Source organism: Lissotriton vulgaris, chromosome 5, assembly GCF_964263255.1.
Source record: "Lissotriton vulgaris chromosome 5, aLisVul1.2, whole genome shotgun sequence".
In the NCBI taxonomy this organism is placed as follows: Eukaryota; Metazoa; Chordata; class Amphibia; order Caudata; family Salamandridae; genus Lissotriton; species Lissotriton vulgaris.
Genome location: NC_141693.1, coordinates 1011883046 through 1011906852, shown reverse-complemented (window position 1 = coordinate 1011906852; position 23807 = coordinate 1011883046). Strand labels below are relative to the sequence as shown.

Here is a 23807-nt window from a genome sequence, read left to right as displayed (position 1 = left end):
ATGTATGCGGAGGCCCTTGAACAGCAGATCTTACCTCCCACTCTCAGAGAAACTGTCATAATTTTGCTCCCTAAGCAGGGTAAAGACCCGCTGCTGTTTGGCTCCTATCGACCGCTGTCATTACTCAACCTAGACTACAAAATATTGGCAAAAGCTTTGGCCTGCCGTTTGTCCTTACTGATGGAGTCCATAATCTCTCCTGCTCAGTCTGGTTTCATACCACACAATTCAACGGCCTTCAATCTACACACGTTGTTTAATACCCTACATAGAATCAACCCCGAAATCCCCGATGCGGGCATCCTGCTCGACACGGAAAAGGCCTTGGATTCCCTTGAATGGCCTTTCATTCAGACCATCATGCAGCTCATGGGAATGCCGTTTGGTTTCATAGCCAACACTGCTGTAATATATAGACGACCGACTGCCTGGCTTCGACTGAACGGCACATTGTGCCCACCATTCACACTCTCACGCAGCACCAGGCAAGGCTGCCCGCTGTCACCACTGCTGTTCGTTTTAGCTATGGATCCCCTTATAAAGCACTTTCAGGAAAAATATCTCCTCAGAGGGTTGCAATTTCGCACCGGCCCTCTGTTAGTCTCATTGTATGCCGATGACACAGTGTTGTATGTTCGCAATCCCCAGATTAACTTACACCCCCTCATTTTGGGAGATATTACGATTTCGTTTATATTCTGGCTTGGGAATCAACGGACGTAAATCTGTAATTTTCCCGCTCACGGTCAGCACGGTCAGTTGGGACTTGGAGTTCCCCCTGGAATGGAATACTGACTCAGTCAAATATTTGGGTATTCACATTCACCTCAGTACCAAACAGATCATTAGACGTAATTACGGGCCGGCAGTTGCTGGATTGGAGAAGCAGGTTGAGAACTTGCTCCAGCTCCCACTGTCAATGGCGGGTCGGGTACGTTAATTAAAATTATTGTGCTGCCTAAATTCTTATACTTATTCCAAAACATCCCTATCCCCCTCACCAAAAATTTATTTTTAACTCTGCAGTCCCATTTGATAAAACTGGTATGGGGTGGCGGTCAACCCAGGGTCAGCTGGAGAGTGATGACCCTCCCCTGCGACAGAGGCGGATTTGGGGTTCCCGACCTTCGTTTATATTATTTAGCTGCGCAGTGCAGTTTTGCACAGGCTTGATACCACCCTGACTTCAGAATCCCTTACCTTCGGCCAGGATCTGATTTAGTCTCACCAGATATGCTCGCGACAATCTTACTGAAGGGTTTCCCTAAAGATCCAGCCGGTCTCGAACACCAGTTGGGCTTGGGACCAATTGTGTCACGTCACACACACTCCACTACCATTCTCCTCCGATCTCCCGCTCCCAAATCCTAAACTGATCTCCATCATTGGCAAAAAGTTGATACAGAAGACATGCCTCAAATTCGGCATAGTAAAGTTAGGCGACCTATTTCCCAATGGCCACGCTTTCGACCCTGAGGATGCAGCCCTCTTTCCCGATGCCACCTTTATGGACAGATTTGTCCTCACTCGAATCTGCTCGGCCCTTCGGGCTATCTATCCTGATTATCCCTTGAAGCCCCCTTCCTTGAAGCCCCCTTCCTCTGCCAATACCGCTTACTACGGTATTGGCAGAAAAAGAGGGGTACACATCGTGTCCCAGCTCTATACGGCACGCGCTGCTATTGTACCGGTCAATGAGGATAAAATATGCAAGGCTTTAGAGGAGGACTTGGTTGGCTCGATTTCAGACGAACAATGGACCGCCTGCTGTGCGGTCACCAGCAGGGTGTCCCTCAGCAGCAGGCACAAATTGCTTCACTTTAAGTTTTTACAACGAATGTACATAACCCCAGCCAGACTCCACAAAATAGACAGTAACAGGTCACATTATTGCACCAGGTGTAACGCCCCGAATGCCGATTTTGCCCACCTGGCCTGGACCTATCTGAATGTACAAAAATATTAGGTGGCGGTGCATGAAAAAGTGAGCGAGATGGTCAAGAATCCGATGACTCCATTGCCCGAGATTGCGCTACTGGGATATGTGGTACAGTTCCCGCAGGCCATGCACAGATTTGATGCAATTAGTTTGCTTCTGGCTAAACGGGAGGTGGGTCTTCACTGGGGTGGTAGGAGGAATACCTCGGTGGAAGGGTGGCTGAGGAGTATGGTAACTTGCTCTACAAACAGTGACGTTTATGCAATGACACTTCCCCCCAACCTCTGCACCAAAGGATATATGGGGCCCCTTGAGAGCGTATATACAAGCCCGGCAACTGACCTCCTCCACACCAGCAGATAAAGAAATAGTACTCACTGGTGTGGGCTAAATTTGCACACTGCGTTGATGCAATCCACTCTCAGGCGTGGTATTAAGCATGTTGCCACAACTATGATCTGCTTAACTATTGTACTTGTTTCGCCCCTCAGTTAAAAATGTGATTGTACTGGATTACACAGTAGAATGTGGGTGATTTGAGGAACTCTCTCTGGGGTGGCATTTGTGCACCACGTTATTGTTATTTAATTCATGGGAAATGTATATATTTGTGTCCGTGCGTGCTTGTCACTCTGCTTTGTATTTTTGTTTTTATGCTCATCTGATCCATGTGCACTATTGTAACCGTAACAAAACTGCTAAATAAAGTGGTAAAAAAAAAAGTTACAATACAAGGGGGGCATGTTGAGGGATATACGCATTACCCTCCACAACCTGGAGACCGACATCAAACAGATGAAGATGAAGCTGGGGGAAGCCACTTGTGGGAAACTGCAAGCGAAACTTAGGAATACATTGCCCGAATATCATGAAACAGCAGAGCGAGAATGCTTGTTCCATGGGAAATATTCCTGAGCCAGCAGGTACGGGGAGGGGGAGAGACCTGGGAAAGCGCTTGCTGAACTGATCCGTAAACCAAGGTTCTCTAACACTTTACTGGAGATAATGGAGTCGGGCAGAGGAGTATACAGGGACACGCCAGACATACTGCAGGCATTCCATTAATTCTATACTGCATTATATACAACACAGAGGGCACAGCCCCTAGACTTGGAACAGTATCTGGAAAATGTGGCACTGGAATGGCTGGGAGACTCCCAAAGAGAATTCCTCCCTGCTCGATTACCTCGGGAGCATCTTGCGCCGAATGGGATTTCCACCCACTTTCCTGTCCTGGATTAAGTTACTATACAGCCAGCCGCAGGCAAGGGTGCTGATTAATGGAATATGCTCCCCCATCTAAATATTACGCGGGGTACAAGGAAGGGATCATGGGTTCAGATGGTGAAAGCAAAAAAGCTTCTTTATATAAAATCTTTTATGGCATTATCTAATTTCAGCAGGAAATTGGGAAAATGTCCCTCTGTTGAACTGCTTCAGATCTATAGAGCCAAATGTGTGCTGTTGCCACTTATGGTGCAGGAATTTGGGGGTATGCCAATGTAGGCTCTTTACAAGTGGTAGAAAGGAAAATGCTACTTACCAATATGCATCTGTTCTTGGCATGTAGAGCTGCAGAGTTGCACACTATGCATAGATTGCCACCTAGTGTTGGGCGGATGTTTGTAGTTTGTTTTGTAGAAAAGTCTTTGGAAGTCACGGAATAGGTGACTCCTCCTTTGGATGATAGTGCGCATTGTCATCGGCTCCATCCCCAGATTGTTTTTCGCCATTAGGGAAGTGATGGAGCTGTATAAGAGATAGTGATGTCCATGTGATATGTATCCAATTAAGATAATACTGGAACAGATAAAGGGAGGCGGGTGGGCGTGTGCAACTCTGCAGCTCTACATGCCAAGAACAGATGCATACTGGTAAGTAGCATTTTCTGTTCGAGGCATATTAGCTGCAGATTGCACACTATGCATAGATTACATAGCAGTTCCCACACCTAGCGGCGACCACCTGTATCTGTTGAAGTGGTTTGAAACAGTTTTTAGTACAGCCTGGCCCACAGTGGCTTGTTGTTTAGTTTGCACATCTACACAGTAATAATGCTTTGTGAATGTGTGCGGTGTAGACCATGTGGCTGCTTTGCATATGTAATCTAGGGGAATGTTCCCTAAGAATGCCATTAAAGCCCCTATTTTCCTGGTAGAATGGGCTTTTGGTGGGATTGTTAATGTGCGTTTGGCTTTTTGATAACATATTTGTATACATTTAACAATCCAGCTAACGATCCCCGACTTTGAAATGGGATTGCCTCTATGTGGTGGTGAGAAAGACACAAAACGTTGTTTTGTCTTACGAAAGGTTTGTGTTCTTTCAATGTAGTACAGTAATGCTCTCTTGACATCTAAAGTGTGTAGAGCTCTTTCTGTGACTGTTTGAGGCTACGAGAAAAAACAGGCAGCTCAACAGATTGATTTAGAAGAAAAGGGGAAATGACATTTGGAAGGAATTTTGGATTACTACGAAGAACCACTTTGTTATGATGCATTTGTAGAAAGGGTTCCTAAATGGTAAATGCTTGTAGTTCACTAACCCTTCTGAGAGACGTAATGGCTACTAGGAAAGCTACTTTCCAGGTTAGAAATTGCAATTCGCATTTATGTAATGGTTCGAAGGGAGGTCCCATTAACCTTTTGAGAACCACATTTAGATTCCACACTGGTGCGGGTGGTGTTCTGGGAGGAATTATTCTTTTGAGTCCTTCCAAGAAAGCTTTAATAGCTGACACTCTAAAAAGAGATAGATGTTGTCTATTTTGCAAGTATGCTGCAATAGCTGCAAGGTGTAACCTGACAGACGTGTAGGCTAAGTTACACTTTTGAAGGTGCAATAAATATCCAATGATGTGTTGAAGAGACACATCTAAAGGATTCATTTAGTTGTTTTGGCAGTATATGACAAACCTTTTCCACTTAGCAGCGTAACATGCTCTAGTGGTGGGGCGTCTAGCTTCTTTGATAACGTTCATACATTCTGGGGGAAGGTTGAGGTAACCAAACTATGACCTCAGGAGCCAGATCGCTAGGTTGAGCTGAGCTGGGTCCGGGTGTCTGATCTCTCCATGGTTCTGCGTTAATAGGCGTGGAGATAGGTTTAGTTTTTGGTGTGGTACTACAGACATTTGCAACAGCGTGGTGTACCACGGTTGTCTGGCCCAAGTTGGAGCGATCAGGATTAGAGTTAGGGAATGTTGCTGTAGTTTGCGTACCACTAATGGAAGTAGTGGGAGAGGAGGAAAAGTGTACGCAAATAGTTTTGACCAGTTTATCCATATCGCATTGCCTTTGGACAATGGGTGTGGGTAACTGGCGGCAAAGTTTGGGCATTTTGCGTTTTCGTGGGTGGCAAAGAGGTCTATTTGAGGTTGTCCCCACATTTGAAAGAACGGAAGAAGAACTTGTGGATGAAGTTTCCATTTGTGGATTTGCTGAGTTTGTCAACTTAGCAGATCTGCCATGGTGTTTTGTACTCCTGGGACGTGTTGGGCTAATAGGAAGATCTTTAGTTGTATGGCCCATCTCCATATCTGCTGTGCTGAGAGAGCTGCAGAGTGTGTCCCTACTTGTTTGTTTATGTAGTACATAGCTGTCATATTGTCTGTGCGGACTAGGACAGCTTTGCTTGACACTTGAGTTTGAAAAGCTTTTAGGGCTAGAAACACAGCTAGTAACTCTAGGTGGTTGATGTGGAGTAGCTTTTGTTGCGGTGTCCACCTCCCTTGCGTGGTGTGATGCAGGATGTGAGCTCCCCAGCCGGAGAGCGATGCGTCCGCTGTTAAGACTACTTGAGGAACTGGCTCAAGAAACGGTTGCCCTTTGGAAAGATTTTTGGTGTTCCACCATTGCAGAGAACGATGAGTCCGACAGTCTACCAACACTAGGTCTGTTAGTTGACCTTGAGCCTGGTTCCATTGGCGTGCTAGGCACTCTTGAAGTGGACGCATTTGCAATCTTGCGTGAGGAACTACGAATATGCAAGATGCCATCATTCCTATGACCTGCATGAACACTCGAGCTAGTAGTGAGTGTTGCGACTTGAATTTTGAGCTGGCTTTTATGAGCCAGTCGTCCAGATATGGGAAGACATGAATGTGTTGCTTTCTTAAGTGTGCTGCTACCTCTGCTAGGCATTTGGTAAACACCCTTGGTGCTGTTCTGACTCCGAATGGGAGCACTTTGAACTGGTAGTGCTGCCCGTCTAGCACAAATCTGAGATATTTTCTGTGCTCTGCGAGGATGGGAATATGGAAGTAGGCGTCCTTGAGATCTAGAGTGGCAAGGAAGTTGTTTAGTACCAGTAGTGGAAGGACCTGTTGAAGTGTGACCATATGGAAATGGTCCGACTGAATGTAAATGTTTAGAGGTCTGAGGTCTAGAATGGGTCTAGAATGGGTCTTAGAGATCCGTCCTTTTTTGGTATTAGGAAATACAGTGAGTATACTCCTTTGTTTTTATGGTGCTCTGGAACTATTTCTATTACATTTTTCTGCAAGAGGGATATTACCTCTTGTCTGAGCAATGTTAAATGTTCCTGTGACATTGGACGCTGCTTGGGTGGTATGTTTGGGGGGTTAGATTGTAGTTCCAGATTGAATAATTTGTAACACCCACCTGTCTGATGTGACGTTTTCCCAGGCTGGCAGGTACTGTTGGAGTCTTCCACCGACAGGAGTGGTGGAGGCAGAGCGGGAATTGTTATTTTTGCCTCTGCCCTTGTTATTGTTACCCCTGTACCCACCCCTTTGGTAGCCCTTGCTGTAAGTGGATTGTGTGGGGGCTTTGTGTGAGGCAGAGGCTGTGTCTGAGGAATATCCTCTGGTGGCACCTCTATAGGATGAGCGACGAAATGAACGTGTGGGAGCCTGCGACTGCAGGGCTCCCATAGATTTGGCGGTGTCTGTATCTTTTTTCATGAGATACATCCACATTGGGTCCAAATAGGTGTTGCTCATCGTAAGGTTGATTCAGAATGGCACTTTGTACCTCAAGTTTGAATCCTGATATACGTAGCCAGGTGTGTCTGCGTAGTAAGATGCTGGTGTTAACTGCTCTAGACGCAGTATCCGCTGCGTCAAGGGCACATCTGATGGAGGTATTTGTAATGTTTTTACCCTCTTTGATGAGTTCATGTGCCCTATCCCTGTACTTATTAGGGAGGTGTCTAATTATGGACTCTAATTCGTCATAATGTGCTCTATCATATCTGGCTAGCAATGCTTGTGTGTTGGCGATACGCCAGATGTTTGCTGCTTGAGACGCAGTTCTCTACCCTGATGCGTCCAGTAACTTAGACTCTTTATGTGGTGGGGCAGCATCACCTGATGTTTGCGAGTTAGCTCTCTTGCGTGCGTTGGAAACTACAAGTGAGTCTAGTGGTACTGGCCCCTTAATGTATGCTGGGTCTGAAGGGACGGCTTTATATTTCTTCTCTATACAAGGATTAATGATTCTAGCTCTGACTGGATCTTTGAAGACTTCAGCAGCGTGTTTAATTACTCCTTTGAGCATTGGTAAGATGGATAAGGACCTTTGTGCGTTATCAAATGTATCCATCAGGAAGTCTTTGTCTACAGGGTCTGTATGCATGTCTACCCCATGATATTGTGCAGCCCTGTGTATTAATTCGTTAACACTATAGTGTCTTCAGGTGGGGAAGGCCGTGAGGGGTATAAGTCATCCTGAGTAACATTTGGGACATCTTGAGTGGTGTAATTATCCCATGGGTCAAGTGAGCCTGTAGGTGTGTCTGGATCAGGCATGTTACACACCCCCCCCCCATATCATCAGAACCATCATCCCTATGAGAGGATGCTGGGGAATACTGTGGTATGGGAGAGGGTGGTGATGGAATAGGTGGAGGAGAAGGGGAAGGCGGTCTTAAAGGTGAGGGAGCCATGTCCTTCTTCTTTGCATGCGGAGCTGGAGCTGGTTTGTTCAGTAGTTGCTTCTTTGAGGTCAACATCACCTGTCCAGTTATTGGGTCCCTAGCCAGAGTCTTTTGGGCAGGGTCTGGATAATATAAGTCCTTTGCCGGAGGCCGATCTTTTGGTGCTGTGGAAGGTTTCGGCACCGAAGCGGCTTGCTTTGTTTTTTTTACAATGTCCTTTGTCGGAGAAGCAGGAGTCTCTCGGCTCCGAATGTTTTTTCGGCTCCGAATGTTTTTTCGGCTGCGAAGGTTTTTTCGGGTCGGGTGTTGTTTTCGGATCAGGTTGTTTCTTTGGATCCAATGCTTTTTTCGGTTCCGGCGTTTTTTTGGAATCCGAAGCTTTGCTTGGTTCCGTCCTGGGTTTCGGTGCCGAAGGAGTTGTGGGTTTCGGCGCCGATGGTTTGGACGTCGGCGTAGCCGGAGTCGATGTCTTTTTCGGTGCCGGTAAGTTGGCTCCGGCACCATGCGAAGGCTGACTCGAGCCAGAGTCGCCTGAAGGCTTAATTGGCTTCTTTACCGGTCCCGAAGGTGGGGCAGCCGAAGAGGAGTGTCGGTGTGCATGTAACCTGACCCTTCTTTGGGTGTGTCGAGGTAGGGTCGGGGTCGACTGTCTTACTTACGACCCATTGCGCTGGAGTGATGTCCTCGACATCCGAATCTTCTTCATGTTCGGAACCGCTGTCGACGTCTTGTTGTTCTGAGACGTTGACACCTTCTTCAAAGATGTCGTCCGGAATGGAGGTTGAAGATCGAGCCATTGTTCTTCTCGCTCTTCGGTCCCGGATAGTCTTTTTGGAACCTAAAGAGGCGCAAGCTGAGCAGTCCTTTGCCTCGTGCTCCGGAGAAAGTCAGAGGTTACACACCTCGTGAAGGTCGGTGTGGGGAAACTTTGACCCACATTGAGGACACTTTTTGAAGGGCGTCTTTTCCATGAGCTGGAGTTGAGGCCTAGTTAGGCCCGAAGGCCGTCGACGTCGACTGGAATCGAAGTAGTCGACGTTGAAGAATAGCATCGAGGGGAGAAGCGTTCGAAACTTATTTTCTGAAAGTTGGTGAGGATTGCGCGCCGAAGGAATTTGGTTTTAACACGGAGCGCTGGAAACACATCAGAGCCCAGTGGCGGAAAAAAACAATCTGGGGATTGCGCTGATGACCATGCGCAGTATCATCCAAAGGAGGAGTCACCTATCCCGTGACTTACAAAGACTTTTCTACAAAACAAACTGCAAACATCTGGGCCCAACACTAAGTGGCAATCTATGCATAGTGTGCAATCTGCAGCTCATGTGCCTCGAACATAGGTTTTTTCAGGTTTCTTTTGGCAGTGCCAGACAGCACCTCAACAAGTCTGCCACTTGGAATTAGACATGCCCTATTTAGAGGATATTATTAAGATCCAGCCAATTTTACTTTGGCATAGAGTATGGTCGGTCGATGAATCTGTCTTTACCCGCCACATCTTGAAGGATGCCCTGGGGATTGATGCGGTCAATATATAAGATGGTTGGGGTATGTAAAAATGTTTTTTATTAAATTTGGACATGCAAAATATTTAAGCAATCCAGATTCTATGCGAGAAGTCCCCAGGAAAGAACTTAAAGCTCGTTGTATGCGTTTTCTGGGAGAATGCAAAACTACCATAGAAAGATGTAAATCAACGGTTCCATTATATTATTATGGCAAATCAAACAATGCAACCATATATTTTGCTAGTTACAGGAGACTATGATAGATTGCGGTTATCCCGTTTTAGACTGAATATTTTATTTAGCTTTCATGAACGGAATGATTGGGCAAAAATTTTATGTAACTGCCCTTGTGATGATATCGCGACACAGTCAACTATACATATATTGTTTTTTTGTAAATTTTATATCATGCCAAGAAGGAAATGGATTATCCCGGTACTGAGAAAATTAGGCCTGAGACAATGCTGACCTGCATTTTTAGCGTTACAAACCTTAGATGATTAATTTATAATTGCTTCTGTGACAGCTTTTAAAAAATATATTTTTAAATATCGTAAAACCATTTTAGTGTAAATGCGAGAGTCATACCTGTATATCAGATCAAGATTATGTATTAGCAGGATTGCGTATTGTACTTTTATAGTACATTTTTATGTTTACCGAATAAAGTTTTTTCTGATTATAAGTACGATGTAAAATCATGGAAAATGTTGAAGCTGTAACCAGACCCTGAGTAATAGCATATGCACAAACTTCTGATAATGCCATGAATGTAATGTCAGTCTAACCGTATGCAAGATGTTACTTAAATGGCAAAAACACAATAAGGAAAGTTAAAAAAGTTAATAATCTGGTAGCAACAGAAAATGAAGAAACTAAGCTCTGCTCAAATCTGTACCATCCCCCAATATTCCAAACATTTCTAAACCAGAATGAACCATACTCTGGAAAAGCTACATGGATCTGGAAAGCTACAGCTACACACGTATGGGAAGAGGCTTTAGACTAATTGAGCATGCATTTGCAAGGTACATGTAAACATTTCCGAATCTCAAACAGTAGGAGAAAATTGTTTCAAAGCGATCAAGCAATGTAGCTGTCAAACTACAGGTAACAGGTGCTACCGAACCTATCCTGACGCATAGCACAGAAGTTATGTCTTAATGATGCAACCTATTGACCCTTTGTGGTGAGGGGGTTCGAGACTATGGAAGAAGGAAATAATTTTCTTTTTCTTTTGCCCCATTAATAAGAATTTATCTGCTAGGCATGTGGAAATGCCTTAAAAATATCAACTCTTCAAGCGATTCAATCTTTTTCTTGCCCTTCTTAACACAGGGTTTGGATGTTTCTATACTAGTTGCTTACTTTTTAAACTGTATTTTAGAGGGAGACTTAATCAGTGAGTGATGTCATGACAGCCCACTATTTAAGGGGGCTGGATGGAAGCATTAACTCTTCGCCAGTTTAGGATGTGTATTGATGAATGTCAAGGGCAGGTAAGGTGGCTCTGAGTACTTGTGTCAAAATGACTGGTTTGCATTTTGTGAATGGATTGGGCCAAGCACCCAAAAATGCTTTCTGGAAGCTGTGTTTTAACTCAAAACCATTGTTCTCTGTGTACACAATGGTCTTCAAATTTAAGTAAGGAGTAGGATCAATATATCACTCAAGAAAATATATATTCAATATTGTTTTTTTAAACTTAGGTCAAGGTTTTCTTGTGCATTGTAAGAAAGACTGGCATGGAACGAGGAGCTGGATTTAACAGTTTAGATATTTTTGTATATTTCTTTTTACAATAATTGAGTAAGTATTTGCAAGGTACATATATACATCTCAGAATTTCTAATATGAGAAAATTGTTTGAAGCGATCAAGGAGGTGCAACTGTCAAATTCCAAGGAACAAAGGAGCCATTGAAGCTAGCCAGACTCATAGCACGAAGGATCTGTCTTACTGAGAGCGTATATACAAGCCCGGCAACTGACCTCCTCCACACCAGCAGATAAAGAAATAGTACTCACTGGTGTGGGCTAAATTTGCACACTGCGTTGATGCAATCCACTCTCAGGCGTGGTATTAAGCATGTTGCCACAACTATGATCTGCTTAACTATTGTACTTGTTTCGCCCCTCAGTTAAAAATGTGATTGTACTGGATTACACAGTAGAATGTGGGTGATTTGAGGAACTCTCTCTGGGGTGGCATTTGTGCACCACGTTATTGTTAGTTAATTCATGGGAAATGTATATATTTGTGTCCGTGCGTGCTTGTCACTCTGCTTTGTATTTTTGTTTTTATGCTCATCTGATCCATGTGCACTATTGTAACCGTAACAAAACTGCTAAATAAAGTGGTAAAAAAAAAAGTTACAATACAAGGGGGGCATGTTGAGGGATATACGCATTACCCTCCACAACCTGGAGACCGACATCAAACAGATGAAGATGAAGCTGGGGGAAGCCACTTGTGGGAAACTGCAAGCGAAACTTAGGAATACATTGCCCGAATATCATGAAACAGCAGAGCGAGAATGCTTGTTCCATGGGAAATATTCCTGAGCCAGCAGGTACGGGGAGGGGGAGAGACCTGGGAAAGCGCTTGCTGAACTGATCCGTAAACCAAGGTTCTCTAACACTTTACTGGAGATAATGGAGTCGGGCAGAGGAGTATACAGGGACACGCCAGACATACTGCAGGCATTCCATTAATTCTATACTGCATTATATACAACACAGAGGGCACAGCCCCTAGACTTGGAACAGTATCTGGAAAATGTGGCACTGGAATGGCTGGGAGACTCCCAAAGAGAATTCCTCCCTGCTCGATTACCTCGGGAGCATCTTGCGCCGAATGGGATTTCCACCCACTTTCCTGTCCTGGATTAAGTTACTATACAGCCAGCCGCAGGCAAGGGTGCTGATTAATGGAATATGCTCCCCCATCTAAATATTACGCGGGGTACAAGGAAGGGATCATGGGTTCAGATGGTGAAAGCAAAAAAGCTTCTTTATATAAAATCTTTTATGGCATTATCTAATTTCAGCAGGAAATTGGGAAAATGTCCCTCTGTTGAACTGCTTCAGATCTATAGAGCCAAATGTGTGCTGTTGCCACTTATGGTGCAGGAATTTGGGGGTATGCCAATGTAGGCTCTTTACAAGTGGTAGAAAGGAAAATGCTACTTACCAATATGCATCTGTTCTTGGCATGTAGAGCTGCAGAGTTGCACACTATGCATAGATTGCCACCTAGTGTTGGGCGGATGTTTGTAGTTTGTTTTGTAGAAAAGTCTTTGGAAGTCACGGAATAGGTGACTCCTCCTTTGGATGATAGTGCGCATTGTCATCGGCTCCATCCCCAGATTGTTTTTCGCCATTAGGGAAGTGATGGAGCTGTATAAGAGATAGTGATGTCCATGTGATATGTATCCAATTAAGATAATACTGGAACAGATAAAGGGAGGCGGGTGGGCGTGTGCAACTCTGCAGCTCTACATGCCAAGAACAGATGCATACTGGTAAGTAGCATTTTCTGTTCGAGGCATATTAGCTGCAGATTGCACACTATGCATAGATTACATAGCAGTTCCCACACCTAGCGGCGACCACCTGTATCTGTTGAAGTGGTTTGAAACAGTTTTTAGTACAGCCTGGCCCACAGTGGCTTGTTGTTTAGTTTGCACATCTACACAGTAATAATGCTTTGTGAATGTGTGCGGTGTAGACCATGTGGCTGCTTTGCATATGTAATCTAGGGGAATGTTCCCTAAGAATGCCATTAAAGCCCCTATTTTCCTGGTAGAATGGGCTTTTGGTGGGATTGTTAATGTGCGTTTGGCTTTTTGATAACATATTTGTATACATTTAACAATCCAGCTAACGATCCCCGACTTTGAAATGGGATTGCCTCTATGTGGTGGTGAGAAAGACACAAAACGTTGTTTTGTCTTACGAAAGGTTTGTGTTCTTTCAATGTAGTACAGTAATGCTCTCTTGACATCTAAAGTGTGTAGAGCTCTTTCTGTGACTGTTTGAGGCTACGAGAAAAAACAGGCAGCTCAACAGATTGATTTAGAAGAAAAGGGGAAATGACATTTGGAAGGAATTTTGGATTACTACGAAGAACCACTTTGTTATGATGCATTTGTAGAAAGGGTTCCTAAATGGTAAATGCTTGTAGTTCACTAACCCTTCTGAGAGACGTAATGGCTACTAGGAAAGCTACTTTCCAGGTTAGAAATTGCAATTCGCATTTATGTAATGGTTCGAAGGGAGGTCCCATTAACCTTTTGAGAACCACATTTAGATTCCACACTGGTGCGGGTGGTGTTCTGGGAGGAATTATTCTTTTGAGTCCTTCCAAGAAAGCTTTAATAGCTGACACTCTAAAAAGAGATAGATGTTGTCTATTTTGCAAGTATGCTGCAATAGCTGCAAGGTGTAACCTGACAGACGTGTAGGCTAAGTTACACTTTTGAAGGTGCAATAAATATCCAATGATGTGTTGAAGAGACACATCTAAAGGATTCATTTAGTTGTTTTGGCAGTATATGACAAACCTTTTCCACTTAGCAGCGTAACATGCTCTAGTGGTGGGGCGTCTAGCTTCTTTGATAACGTTCATACATTCTGGGGGAAGGTTGAGGTAACCAAACTATGACCTCAGGAGCCAGATCGCTAGGTTGAGCTGAGCTGGGTCCGGGTGTCTGATCTCTCCATGGTTCTGCGTTAATAGGCGTGGAGATAGGTTTAGTTTTTGGTGTGGTACTACAGACATTTGCAACAGCGTGGTGTACCACGGTTGTCTGGCCCAAGTTGGAGCGATCAGGATTAGAGTTAGGGAATGTTGCTGTAGTTTGCGTACCACTAATGGAAGTAGTGGGAGAGGAGGAAAAGTGTACGCAAATAGTTTTGACCAGTTTATCCATATCGCATTGCCTTTGGACAATGGGTGTGGGTAACTGGCGGCAAAGTTTGGGCATTTTGCGTTTTCGTGGGTGGCAAAGAGGTCTATTTGAGGTTGTCCCCACATTTGAAAGAACGGAAGAAGAACTTGTGGATGAAGTTTCCATTTGTGGATTTGCTGAGTTTGTCAACTTAGCAGATCTGCCATGGTGTTTTGTACTCCTGGGACGTGTTGGGCTAATAGGAAGATCTTTAGTTGTATGGCCCATCTCCATATCTGCTGTGCTGAGAGAGCTGCAGAGTGTGTCCCTACTTGTTTGTTTATGTAGTACATAGCTGTCATATTGTCTGTGCGGACTAGGACAGCTTTGCTTGACACTTGAGTTTGAAAAGCTTTTAGGGCTAGAAACACAGCTAGTAACTCTAGGTGGTTGATGTGGAGTAGCTTTTGTTGCGGTGTCCACCTCCCTTGCGTGGTGTGATGCAGGATGTGAGCTCCCCAGCCGGAGAGCGATGCGTCCGCTGTTAAGACTACTTGAGGAACTGGCTCAAGAAACGGTTGCCCTTTGGAAAGATTTTTGGTGTTCCACCATTGCAGAGAACGATGAGTCCGACAGTCTACCAACACTAGGTCTGTTAGTTGACCTTGAGCCTGGTTCCATTGGCGTGCTAGGCACTCTTGAAGTGGACGCATTTGCAATCTTGCGTGAGGAACTACGAATATGCAAGATGCCATCATTCCTATGACCTGCATGAACACTCGAGCTAGTAGTGAGTGTTGCGACTTGAATTTTGAGCTGGCTTTTATGAGCCAGTCGTCCAGATATGGGAAGACATGAATGTGTTGCTTTCTTAAGTGTGCTGCTACCTCTGCTAGGCATTTGGTAAACACCCTTGGTGCTGTTCTGACTCCGAATGGGAGCACTTTGAACTGGTAGTGCTGCCCGTCTAGCACAAATCTGAGATATTTTCTGTGCTCTGCGAGGATGGGAATATGGAAGTAGGCGTCCTTGAGATCTAGAGTGGCAAGGAAGTTGTTTAGTACCAGTAGTGGAAGGACCTGTTGAAGTGTGACCATATGGAAATGGTCCGACTGAATGTAAATGTTTAGAGGTCTGAGGTCTAGAATGGGTCTAGAATGGGTCTTAGAGATCCGTCCTTTTTTGGTATTAGGAAATACAGTGAGTATACTCCTTTGTTTTTATGGTGCTCTGGAACTATTTCTATTACATTTTTCTGCAAGAGGGATATTACCTCTTGTCTGAGCAATGTTAAATGTTCCTGTGACATTGGACGCTGCTTGGGTGGTATGTTTGGGGGGTTAGATTGTAGTTCCAGATTGAATAATTTGTAACACCCACCTGTCTGATGTGACGTTTTCCCAGGCTGGCAGGTACTGTTGGAGTCTTCCACCGACAGGAGTGGTGGAGGCAGAGCGGGAATTGTTATTTTTGCCTCTGCCCTTGTTATTGTTACCCCTGTACCCACCCCTTTGGTAGCCCTTGCTGTAAGTGGATTGTGTGGGGGCTTTGTGTGAGGCAGAGGCTGTGTCTGAGGAATATCCTCTGGTGGCACCTCTATAGGATGAGCGACGAAATGAACGTGTGGGAGCCTGCGACTGCAGGGCTCCCATAGATTTGGCGGTGTCTGTATCTTTTTTCATGAGATACATCCACATTGGGTCCAAATAGGTGTTGCTCATCGTAAGGTTGATTCAGAATGGCACTTTGTACCTCAAGTTTGAATCCTGATATACGTAGCCAGGTGTGTCTGCGTAGTAAGATGCTGGTGTTAACTGCTCTAGACGCAGTATCCGCTGCGTCAAGGGCACATCTGATGGAGGTATTTGTAATGTTTTTACCCTCTTTGATGAGTTCATGTGCCCTATCCCTGTACTTATTAGGGAGGTGTCTAATTATGGACTCTAATTCGTCATAATGTGCTCTATCATATCTGGCTAGCAATGCTTGTGTGTTGGCGATACGCCAGATGTTTGCTGCTTGAGACGCAGTTCTCTACCCTGATGCGTCCAGTAACTTAGACTCTTTATGTGGTGGGGCAGCATCACCTGATGTTTGCGAGTTAGCTCTCTTGCGTGCGTTGGAAACTACAAGTGAGTCTAGTGGTACTGGCCCCTTAATGTATGCTGGGTCTGAAGGGACGGCTTTATATTTCTTCTCTATACAAGGATTAATGATTCTAGCTCTGACTGGATCTTTGAAGACTTCAGCAGCGTGTTTAATTACTCCTTTGAGCATTGGTAAGATGGATAAGGACCTTTGTGCGTTATCAAATGTATCCATCAGGAAGTCTTTGTCTACAGGGTCTGTATGCATGTCTACCCCATGATATTGTGCAGCCCTGTGTATTAATTCGTTAACACTATAGTGTCTTCAGGTGGGGAAGGCCGTGAGGGGTATAAGTCATCCTGAGTAACATTTGGGACATCTTGAGTGGTGTAATTATCCCATGGGTCAAGTGAGCCTGTAGGTGTGTCTGGATCAGGCATGTTACACACCCCCCCCCCATATCATCAGAACCATCATCCCTATGAGAGGATGCTGGGGAATACTGTGGTATGGGAGAGGGTGGTGATGGAATAGGTGGAGGAGAAGGGGAAGGCGGTCTTAAAGGTGAGGGAGCCATGTCCTTCTTCTTTGCATGCGGAGCTGGAGCTGGTTTGTTCAGTAGTTGCTTCTTTGAGGTCAACATCACCTGTCCAGTTATTGGGTCCCTAGCCAGAGTCTTTTGGGCAGGGTCTGGATAATATAAGTCCTTTGCCGGAGGCCGATCTTTTGGTGCTGTGGAAGGTTTCGGCACCGAAGCGGCTTGCTTTGTTTTTTTTACAATGTCCTTTGTCGGAGAAGCAGGAGTCTCTCGGCTCCGAATGTTTTTTCGGCTCCGAATGTTTTTTCGGCTGCGAAGGTTTTTTCGGGTCGGGTGTTGTTTTCGGATCAGGTTGTTTCTTTGGATCCAATGCTTTTTTCGGTTCCGGCGTTTTTTTGGAATCCGAAGCTTTGCTTGGTTCCGTCCTGGGTTTCGGTGCCGAAGGAGTTGTGGGTTTCGGCGCCGATGGTTTGGACGTCGGCGTAGCCGGAGTCGATGTCTTTTTCGGTGCCGGTAAGTTGGCTCCGGCACCATGCGAAGGCTGACTCGAGCCAGAGTCGCCTGAAGGCTTAATTGGCTTCTTTACCGGTCCCGAAGGTGGGGCAACCGAAGAGGAGTGTCGGTGTGCATGTAACCTGACCCTTCTTTGGGTGTGTCGAGGTAGGGTCGGGGTCGACTGTCTTACTTACGACCCATTGCGCTGGAGTGATGTCCTCGACATCCGAATCTTCTTCATGTTCGGAACCGCTGTCGACGTCTTGTTGTTCTGAGACGTTGACACCTTCTTCAAAGATGTCGTCCGGAATGGAGGTTGAAGATCGAGCCATTGTTCTTCTCGCTCTTCGGTCCCGGATAGTCTTTTTGGAACCTAAAGAGGCGCAAGCTGAGCAGTCCTTTGCCTCGTGCTCCGGAGAAAGTCAGAGGTTACACACCTCGTGAAGGTCGGTGTGGGGAAACTTTGACCCACATTGAGGACACTTTTTGAAGGGCGTCTTTTCCATGAGCTGGAGTTGAGGCCTAGTTAGGCCCGAAGGCCGTCGACGTCGACTGGAATCGAAGTAGTCGACGTTGAAGAATAGCATCGAGGGGAGAAGCGTTCGAAACTTATTTTCTGAAAGTTGGTGAGGATTGCGCGCCGAAGGAATTTGGTTTTAACACGGAGCGCTGGAAACACATCAGAGCCCAGTGGCGGAAAAAAACAATCTGGGGATTGCGCTGATGACCATGCGCAGTATCATCCAAAGGAGGAGTCACCTATCCCGTGACTTACAAAGACTTTTCTACAAAACAAACTGCAAACATCTGGGCCCAACACTAAGTGGCAATCTATGCATAGTGTGCAATCTGCAGCTCATGTGCCTCGAACATAGGTTTTTTCAGGTTTCTTTTGGCAGTGCCAGACAGCACCTCAACAAGTCTGCCACTTGGAATTAGACATGCCCTATTTAGAGGATATTATTAAGATCCAGCCAATTTTACTTTGGCATAGAGTATGGTCGGTCGATGAATCTGTCTTTACCCGCCACATCTTGAAGGATGCCCTGGGGATTGATGCGGTCAATATATAAGATGGTTGGGGTATGTAAAAATGTTTTTTATTAAATTTGGACATGCAAAATATTTAAGCAATCCAGATTCTATGCGAGAAGTCCCCAGGAAAGAACTTAAAGCTCGTTGTATGCGTTTTCTGGGAGAATGCAAAACTACCATAGAAAGATGTAAATCAACGGTTCCATTATATTATTATGGCAAATCAAACAATGCAACCATATATTTTGCTAGTTACAGGAGACTATGATAGATTGCGGTTATCCCGTTTTAGACTGAATATTTTATTTAGCTTTCATGAACGGAATGATTGGGCAAAAATTTTATGTAACTGCCCTTGTGATGATATCGCGACACAGTCAACTATACATATATTGTTTTTTTGTAAATTTTATATCATGCCAAGAAGGAAATGGATTATCCCGGTACTGAGAAAATTAGGCCTGAGACAATGCTGACCTGCATTTTTAGCGTTACAAACCTTAGATGATTAATTTATAATTGCTTCTGTGACAGCTTTTAAAAAATATATTTTTAAATATCGTAAAACCATTTTAGTGTAAATGCGAGAGTCATACCTGTATATCAGATCAAGATTATGTATTAGCAGGATTGCGTATTGTACTTTTATAGTACATTTTTATGTTTACCGAATAAAGTTTTTTCTGATTATAAGTACGATGTAAAATCATGGAAAATGTTGAAGCTGTAACCAGACCCTGAGTAATAGCATATGCACAAACTTCTGATAATGCCATGAATGTAATGTCAGTCTAACCGTATGCAAGATGTTACTTAAATGGCAAAAACACAATAAGGAAAGTTAAAAAAGTTAATAATCTGGTAGCAACAGAAAATGAAGAAACTAAGCTCTGCTCAAATCTGTACCATCCCCCAATATTCCAAACATTTCTAAACCAGAATGAACCATACTCTGGAAAAGCTACATGGATCTGGAAAGCTACAGCTACACACGTATGGGAAGAGGCTTTAGACTAATTGAGCATGCATTTGCAAGGTACATGTAAACATTTCCGAATCTCAAACAGTAGGAGAAAATTGTTTCAAAGCGATCAAGCAATGTAGCTGTCAAACTACAGGTAACAGGTGCTACCGAACCTATCCTGACGCATAGCACAGAAGTTATGTCTTAATGATGCAACCTATTGACCCTTTGTGGTGAGGGGGTTCGAGACTATGGAAGAAGGAAATAATTTTCTTTTTCTTTTGCCCCATTAATAAGAATTTATCTGCTAGGCATGTGGAAATGCCTTAAAAATATCAACTCTTCAAGCGATTCAATCTTTTTCTTGCCCTTCTTAACACAGGGTTTGGATGTTTCTATACTAGTTGCTTACTTTTTAAACTGTATTTTAGAGGGAGACTTAATCAGTGAGTGATGTCATGACAGCCCACTATTTAAGGGGGCTGGATGGAAGCATTAACTCTTCGCCAGTTTAGGATGTGTATTGATGAATGTCAAGGGCAGGTAAGGTGGCTCTGAGTACTTGTGTCAAAATGACTGGTTTGCATTTTGTGAATGGATTGGGCCAAGCACCCAAAAATGCTTTCTGGAAGCTGTGTTTTAACTCAAAACCATTGTTCTCTGTGTACACAATGGTCTTCAAATTTAAGTAAGGAGTAGGATCAATATATCACTCAAGAAAATATATATTCAATATTGTTTTTTTAAACTTAGGTCAAGGTTTTCTTGTGCATTGTAAGAAAGACTGGCATGGAACGAGGAGCTGGATTTAACAGTTTAGATATTTTTGTATATTTCTTTTTACAATAATTGAGTAAGTATTTGCAAGGTACATATATACATCTCAGAATTTCTAATATGAGAAAATTGTTTGAAGCGATCAAGGAGGTGCAACTGTCAAATTCCAAGGAACAAAGGAGCCATTGAAGCTAGCCAGACTCATAGCACGAAGGATCTGTCTTACTGATGTAAATCGACTGACCCTGGGTACTATATCAAATAAAATGCATCTCTATAAAGTGGTTCCATTTTATGCACCTTAGTCGAACTGATTAGGAGGATTAGCAAGTAAAGAAGAATTTCTTTTCTCCAATTGGGGTAGATTGATTATAATTCAAGCCCTATATAAGAGTATTTACCTTTACAGCCCTGAAGAAGCTGCTGTCATGCAGCGAAACACGTGTGGAAGTGGTTATAATTATCCTTCAAAGAACAATATAAAGGAATACTCCAGAGTCAACAATGAATTTCTTTGGGCTATGACGATGAGATGGCTCAGAAACAATCATCCACTATTTTGAATGTTCATTATTCTGTTGATGTTTTGATTTGACTGGAATATGATCATTATAACAAGCTCTATGAATAGACGGGAAATATCGATTTTTTCTTAATAATAATAATGGCCATTTTGAATAAAAGGACTTGCTATTAATAAATATGCTAAACTGTCATATTTATTAGTGTGAGAATACTTGAGTCCCCACAGGACTAACGTTTTACACAAATGAAAGGAAAGATCAATACCCACTTTTAAAAACCGTCTTAAACAGCATTTCCCAAAAGACATTTATATAATCTGTATAGACCTAACTGTTTATCTCAAACTCTGCATTACAAGGGCAACACCTTTTTGAAAGCCCAAATTTCATGATTAGGGCATGTTCTTGGATTGTCTCGTTTTCACTCAATGCCTTGTTTCAGTAAAGTGCTCAGCCACCTTGTGCCCACGGCCTTAACGTGCTACACCAAGAAGCTATAAAAACAAACCATAGAACGTCTCTCTCAAAAGGATACTTCTGCCATCACAAGATTTAACCAACTCTTGCCACAAATGCAAATATACTAGGCAGGATGCATTTTACAAAGAAAGAACATCTTACCTGCCACTGAAGTGTTGTGTAGATTTTGGCTTCCAAATTTCTACCACTCTCTGTCAGTTCAGTAGCTGTAAGGTAGAGACTAAATTCATTATGATGAAACACACCCATAACTGATTGATACCATTATTTTTCAACATTCAATATGGCAAGGATAGTGCACAAATGCTATTTGGGTGGAAATAAAGAAAAAAATGTTTAGAAGATTTCAGACTAGCAGAACCCACACGAAGCACAAACCTATTATGATTTATTTACCAGCTTCTTGCAGTTCTGTCATCAACTCCGGCGTTCATCCTGTACGAGGAGTTGGGCATGGGGTACATTTCAGATCTGATTGCCGTTGCTCCGTTGTTGCGCTGGCTGAGAACTTGGGCCTTGTCTCACCCCTACCTTAAATCAACGTATTATTGCAGACCGCACTGCACACAAGGTGGGCCTTACACATTTCCTGGTTAAAGTATATCATGGAACAAATGAAATGGCTAGGCTCCCCCGATCTGTATCTAAATACCAGGCCTCTAGGTCCGGTAGTCATCAGTCATTAAACAGCAGTTTTTGGTCAAACGGCAGGGGCTTAGGGAAGGAGCTAGCTAAGCCCAGGGTGAGAAGGTTTATCACACTAAGTCTGAGCCTACAGGTACAGCAGCACCTGCTTCTTGTCACTACCACATATCACCACCTTGTGTTAACCAGATTCTGTTTGTACCTGGTACCCTGGCTAGTAGCCTTTCTAAAGGCTATATGCAACCTGGCATACTAAAACCCTGTTCATGTGACAATTTTTCTGAGAAGGATACTTTACATTTCATTTTTTTGTGTGACTTTTATGATCCACTACGTAAAAAGTTTATACTTCCGCTGTTCAGAAATTGTCAATTTGTCCAAGTAAGGCCAGCATTACTACATCTTCAAATGCTATTGTCTCCAATGGTCGGTTTTGGGGTTGCGAGCGTTTTAAAAGGGGCCATAAGACACAGGAAGAGGTGGTCTTTGAAGTAGCCAGGTGTTTCTGTTAACTGTGTTCAGGAAATATTATACGTTACCCCGCGCCTGCTAAGTCAAACTTTTTGTATATTTTCGGAGTCAATGTTTTAGCATTTTTGCACTTTATCTGCTGCACTTTGTTTGCTCATACCATTTAGTGCTGGTTTTAATAAGAACTGCATATTTTTGTCTATCTGTTCAGTTGGTTATAGTTTATTTACCTGCGAGACTCTGTTTTTCAAATTGTATATGTGGGACTATACTTTTACTGATTATATCCCTGATCAAATGTTCTTTTTAAATGTTGCTTTTATGGCTTTTAGTGGCCGAATAAAGTATCTTTTGAATTATTGGTTTACTAAAACTTAAAGACTCAAGTTTCCTTTTTCTTAAGTGGCTCTAATTGGTACTAGTACTTAATGAGCATTTCATACTACCCTTCAACTCTGTGCCATTTCTGATCAATCAACTCTCTATTTTAAAAAACGTTGTAAGCAAATATGAAGGCACTAGAGTTGCAGAAGAGTCCCTGCCACAATGAAGGGGTCAGAAGCTGTGCGCCTTAACAGAAGAATACTCTCAGAGCAGAGCATCCGGTCATGTCGAAGTCTCAGGCAATTATTTGACGTGTTATTTTGCAGTAGTTCAGTGTGAAAATTCCACACATGTCTGAAAAGGCAAAGGGGAAATCAACGGTTGAACTAAGAATATAAGAAGGAATCCTACTTCTTTAATGGTTCCTGCCATGTTATATCTGATCAAATGCAAAAAGAACGATTGATGGACAGAACGCAGAACAATGTCATATATTCACCCTAGTACAGAGATCTGGGCCCAAATCCATCGTTTATTTGCTCACCATGCCATTCCAGTTTGAACCCAGCCATATGTAAATCAGTCTTGACCCTGCGCCCAATGGGAAGAGTCCAGCACGAACTGCCAGACTAGGTCCTCCCTGGACTGGCATTAAGCATCCTTTTGTTTGCTTAGCATGTTATATCTGATCAGCAAGTTATCTATGCAGACCCAGCGGGGTTCCTACTTGAGATTACATGGGTGTGATTGAACTGGCACTTCTCTGCTACTGTGGTTTGTCTTTAATGGGCTTCAAATTAAAGGTTGTCAACTAGGGATAAAAGTCCATGAGAATTTAATGAAAAACAATGCAATGTTTTTTTTAATTACAGAAAACATTCAAATGGAAAAATACTATAGACAGATATACATAATAAAGAATTACTGACACAGGCAAGCCTATTTTCCATGTCTATACAGGGATCTGACGTCATTCTCTTGAGTTTGAATAGAATGCCAGGCAACTCTTTGGCAGAATGATAAATGCTAAATCACTAAATCAGAACGAACTTAAAAACCATGTCTGAATATTCAATATATGTATATATAAAGATATGTATACATTCACTGAAAAAACTTTATCAAAGTTATGTTCTATTTCCTTGTTTTTCAAAATCAAATTATCATTGATAAAATCACTTGAATCAGCATTAAACAAAGTTTTGGAGGAATGGGGCTAGACATGCATAAC

At 43.4% G+C, this 23807-nt stretch overlaps 1 protein-coding gene across 1 annotated transcript in view; it reads right to left on the bottom strand.

Moving 5' to 3' along the window:
* The window catches only part of RRP12 (ribosomal RNA processing 12 homolog), a 438408-nt gene that overhangs the window by 264042 nt on the left and 150559 nt on the right, over positions 1 to 23807 (bottom strand). The window contains exon 16 of the mRNA XM_086922631.1: positions 21278 to 21342. Within this exon, the coding sequence (XP_086778757.1) occupies positions 21278 to 21342 (65 nt within the window). The remainder of the gene's footprint in view (positions 1 to 21277; positions 21343 to 23807) is intronic.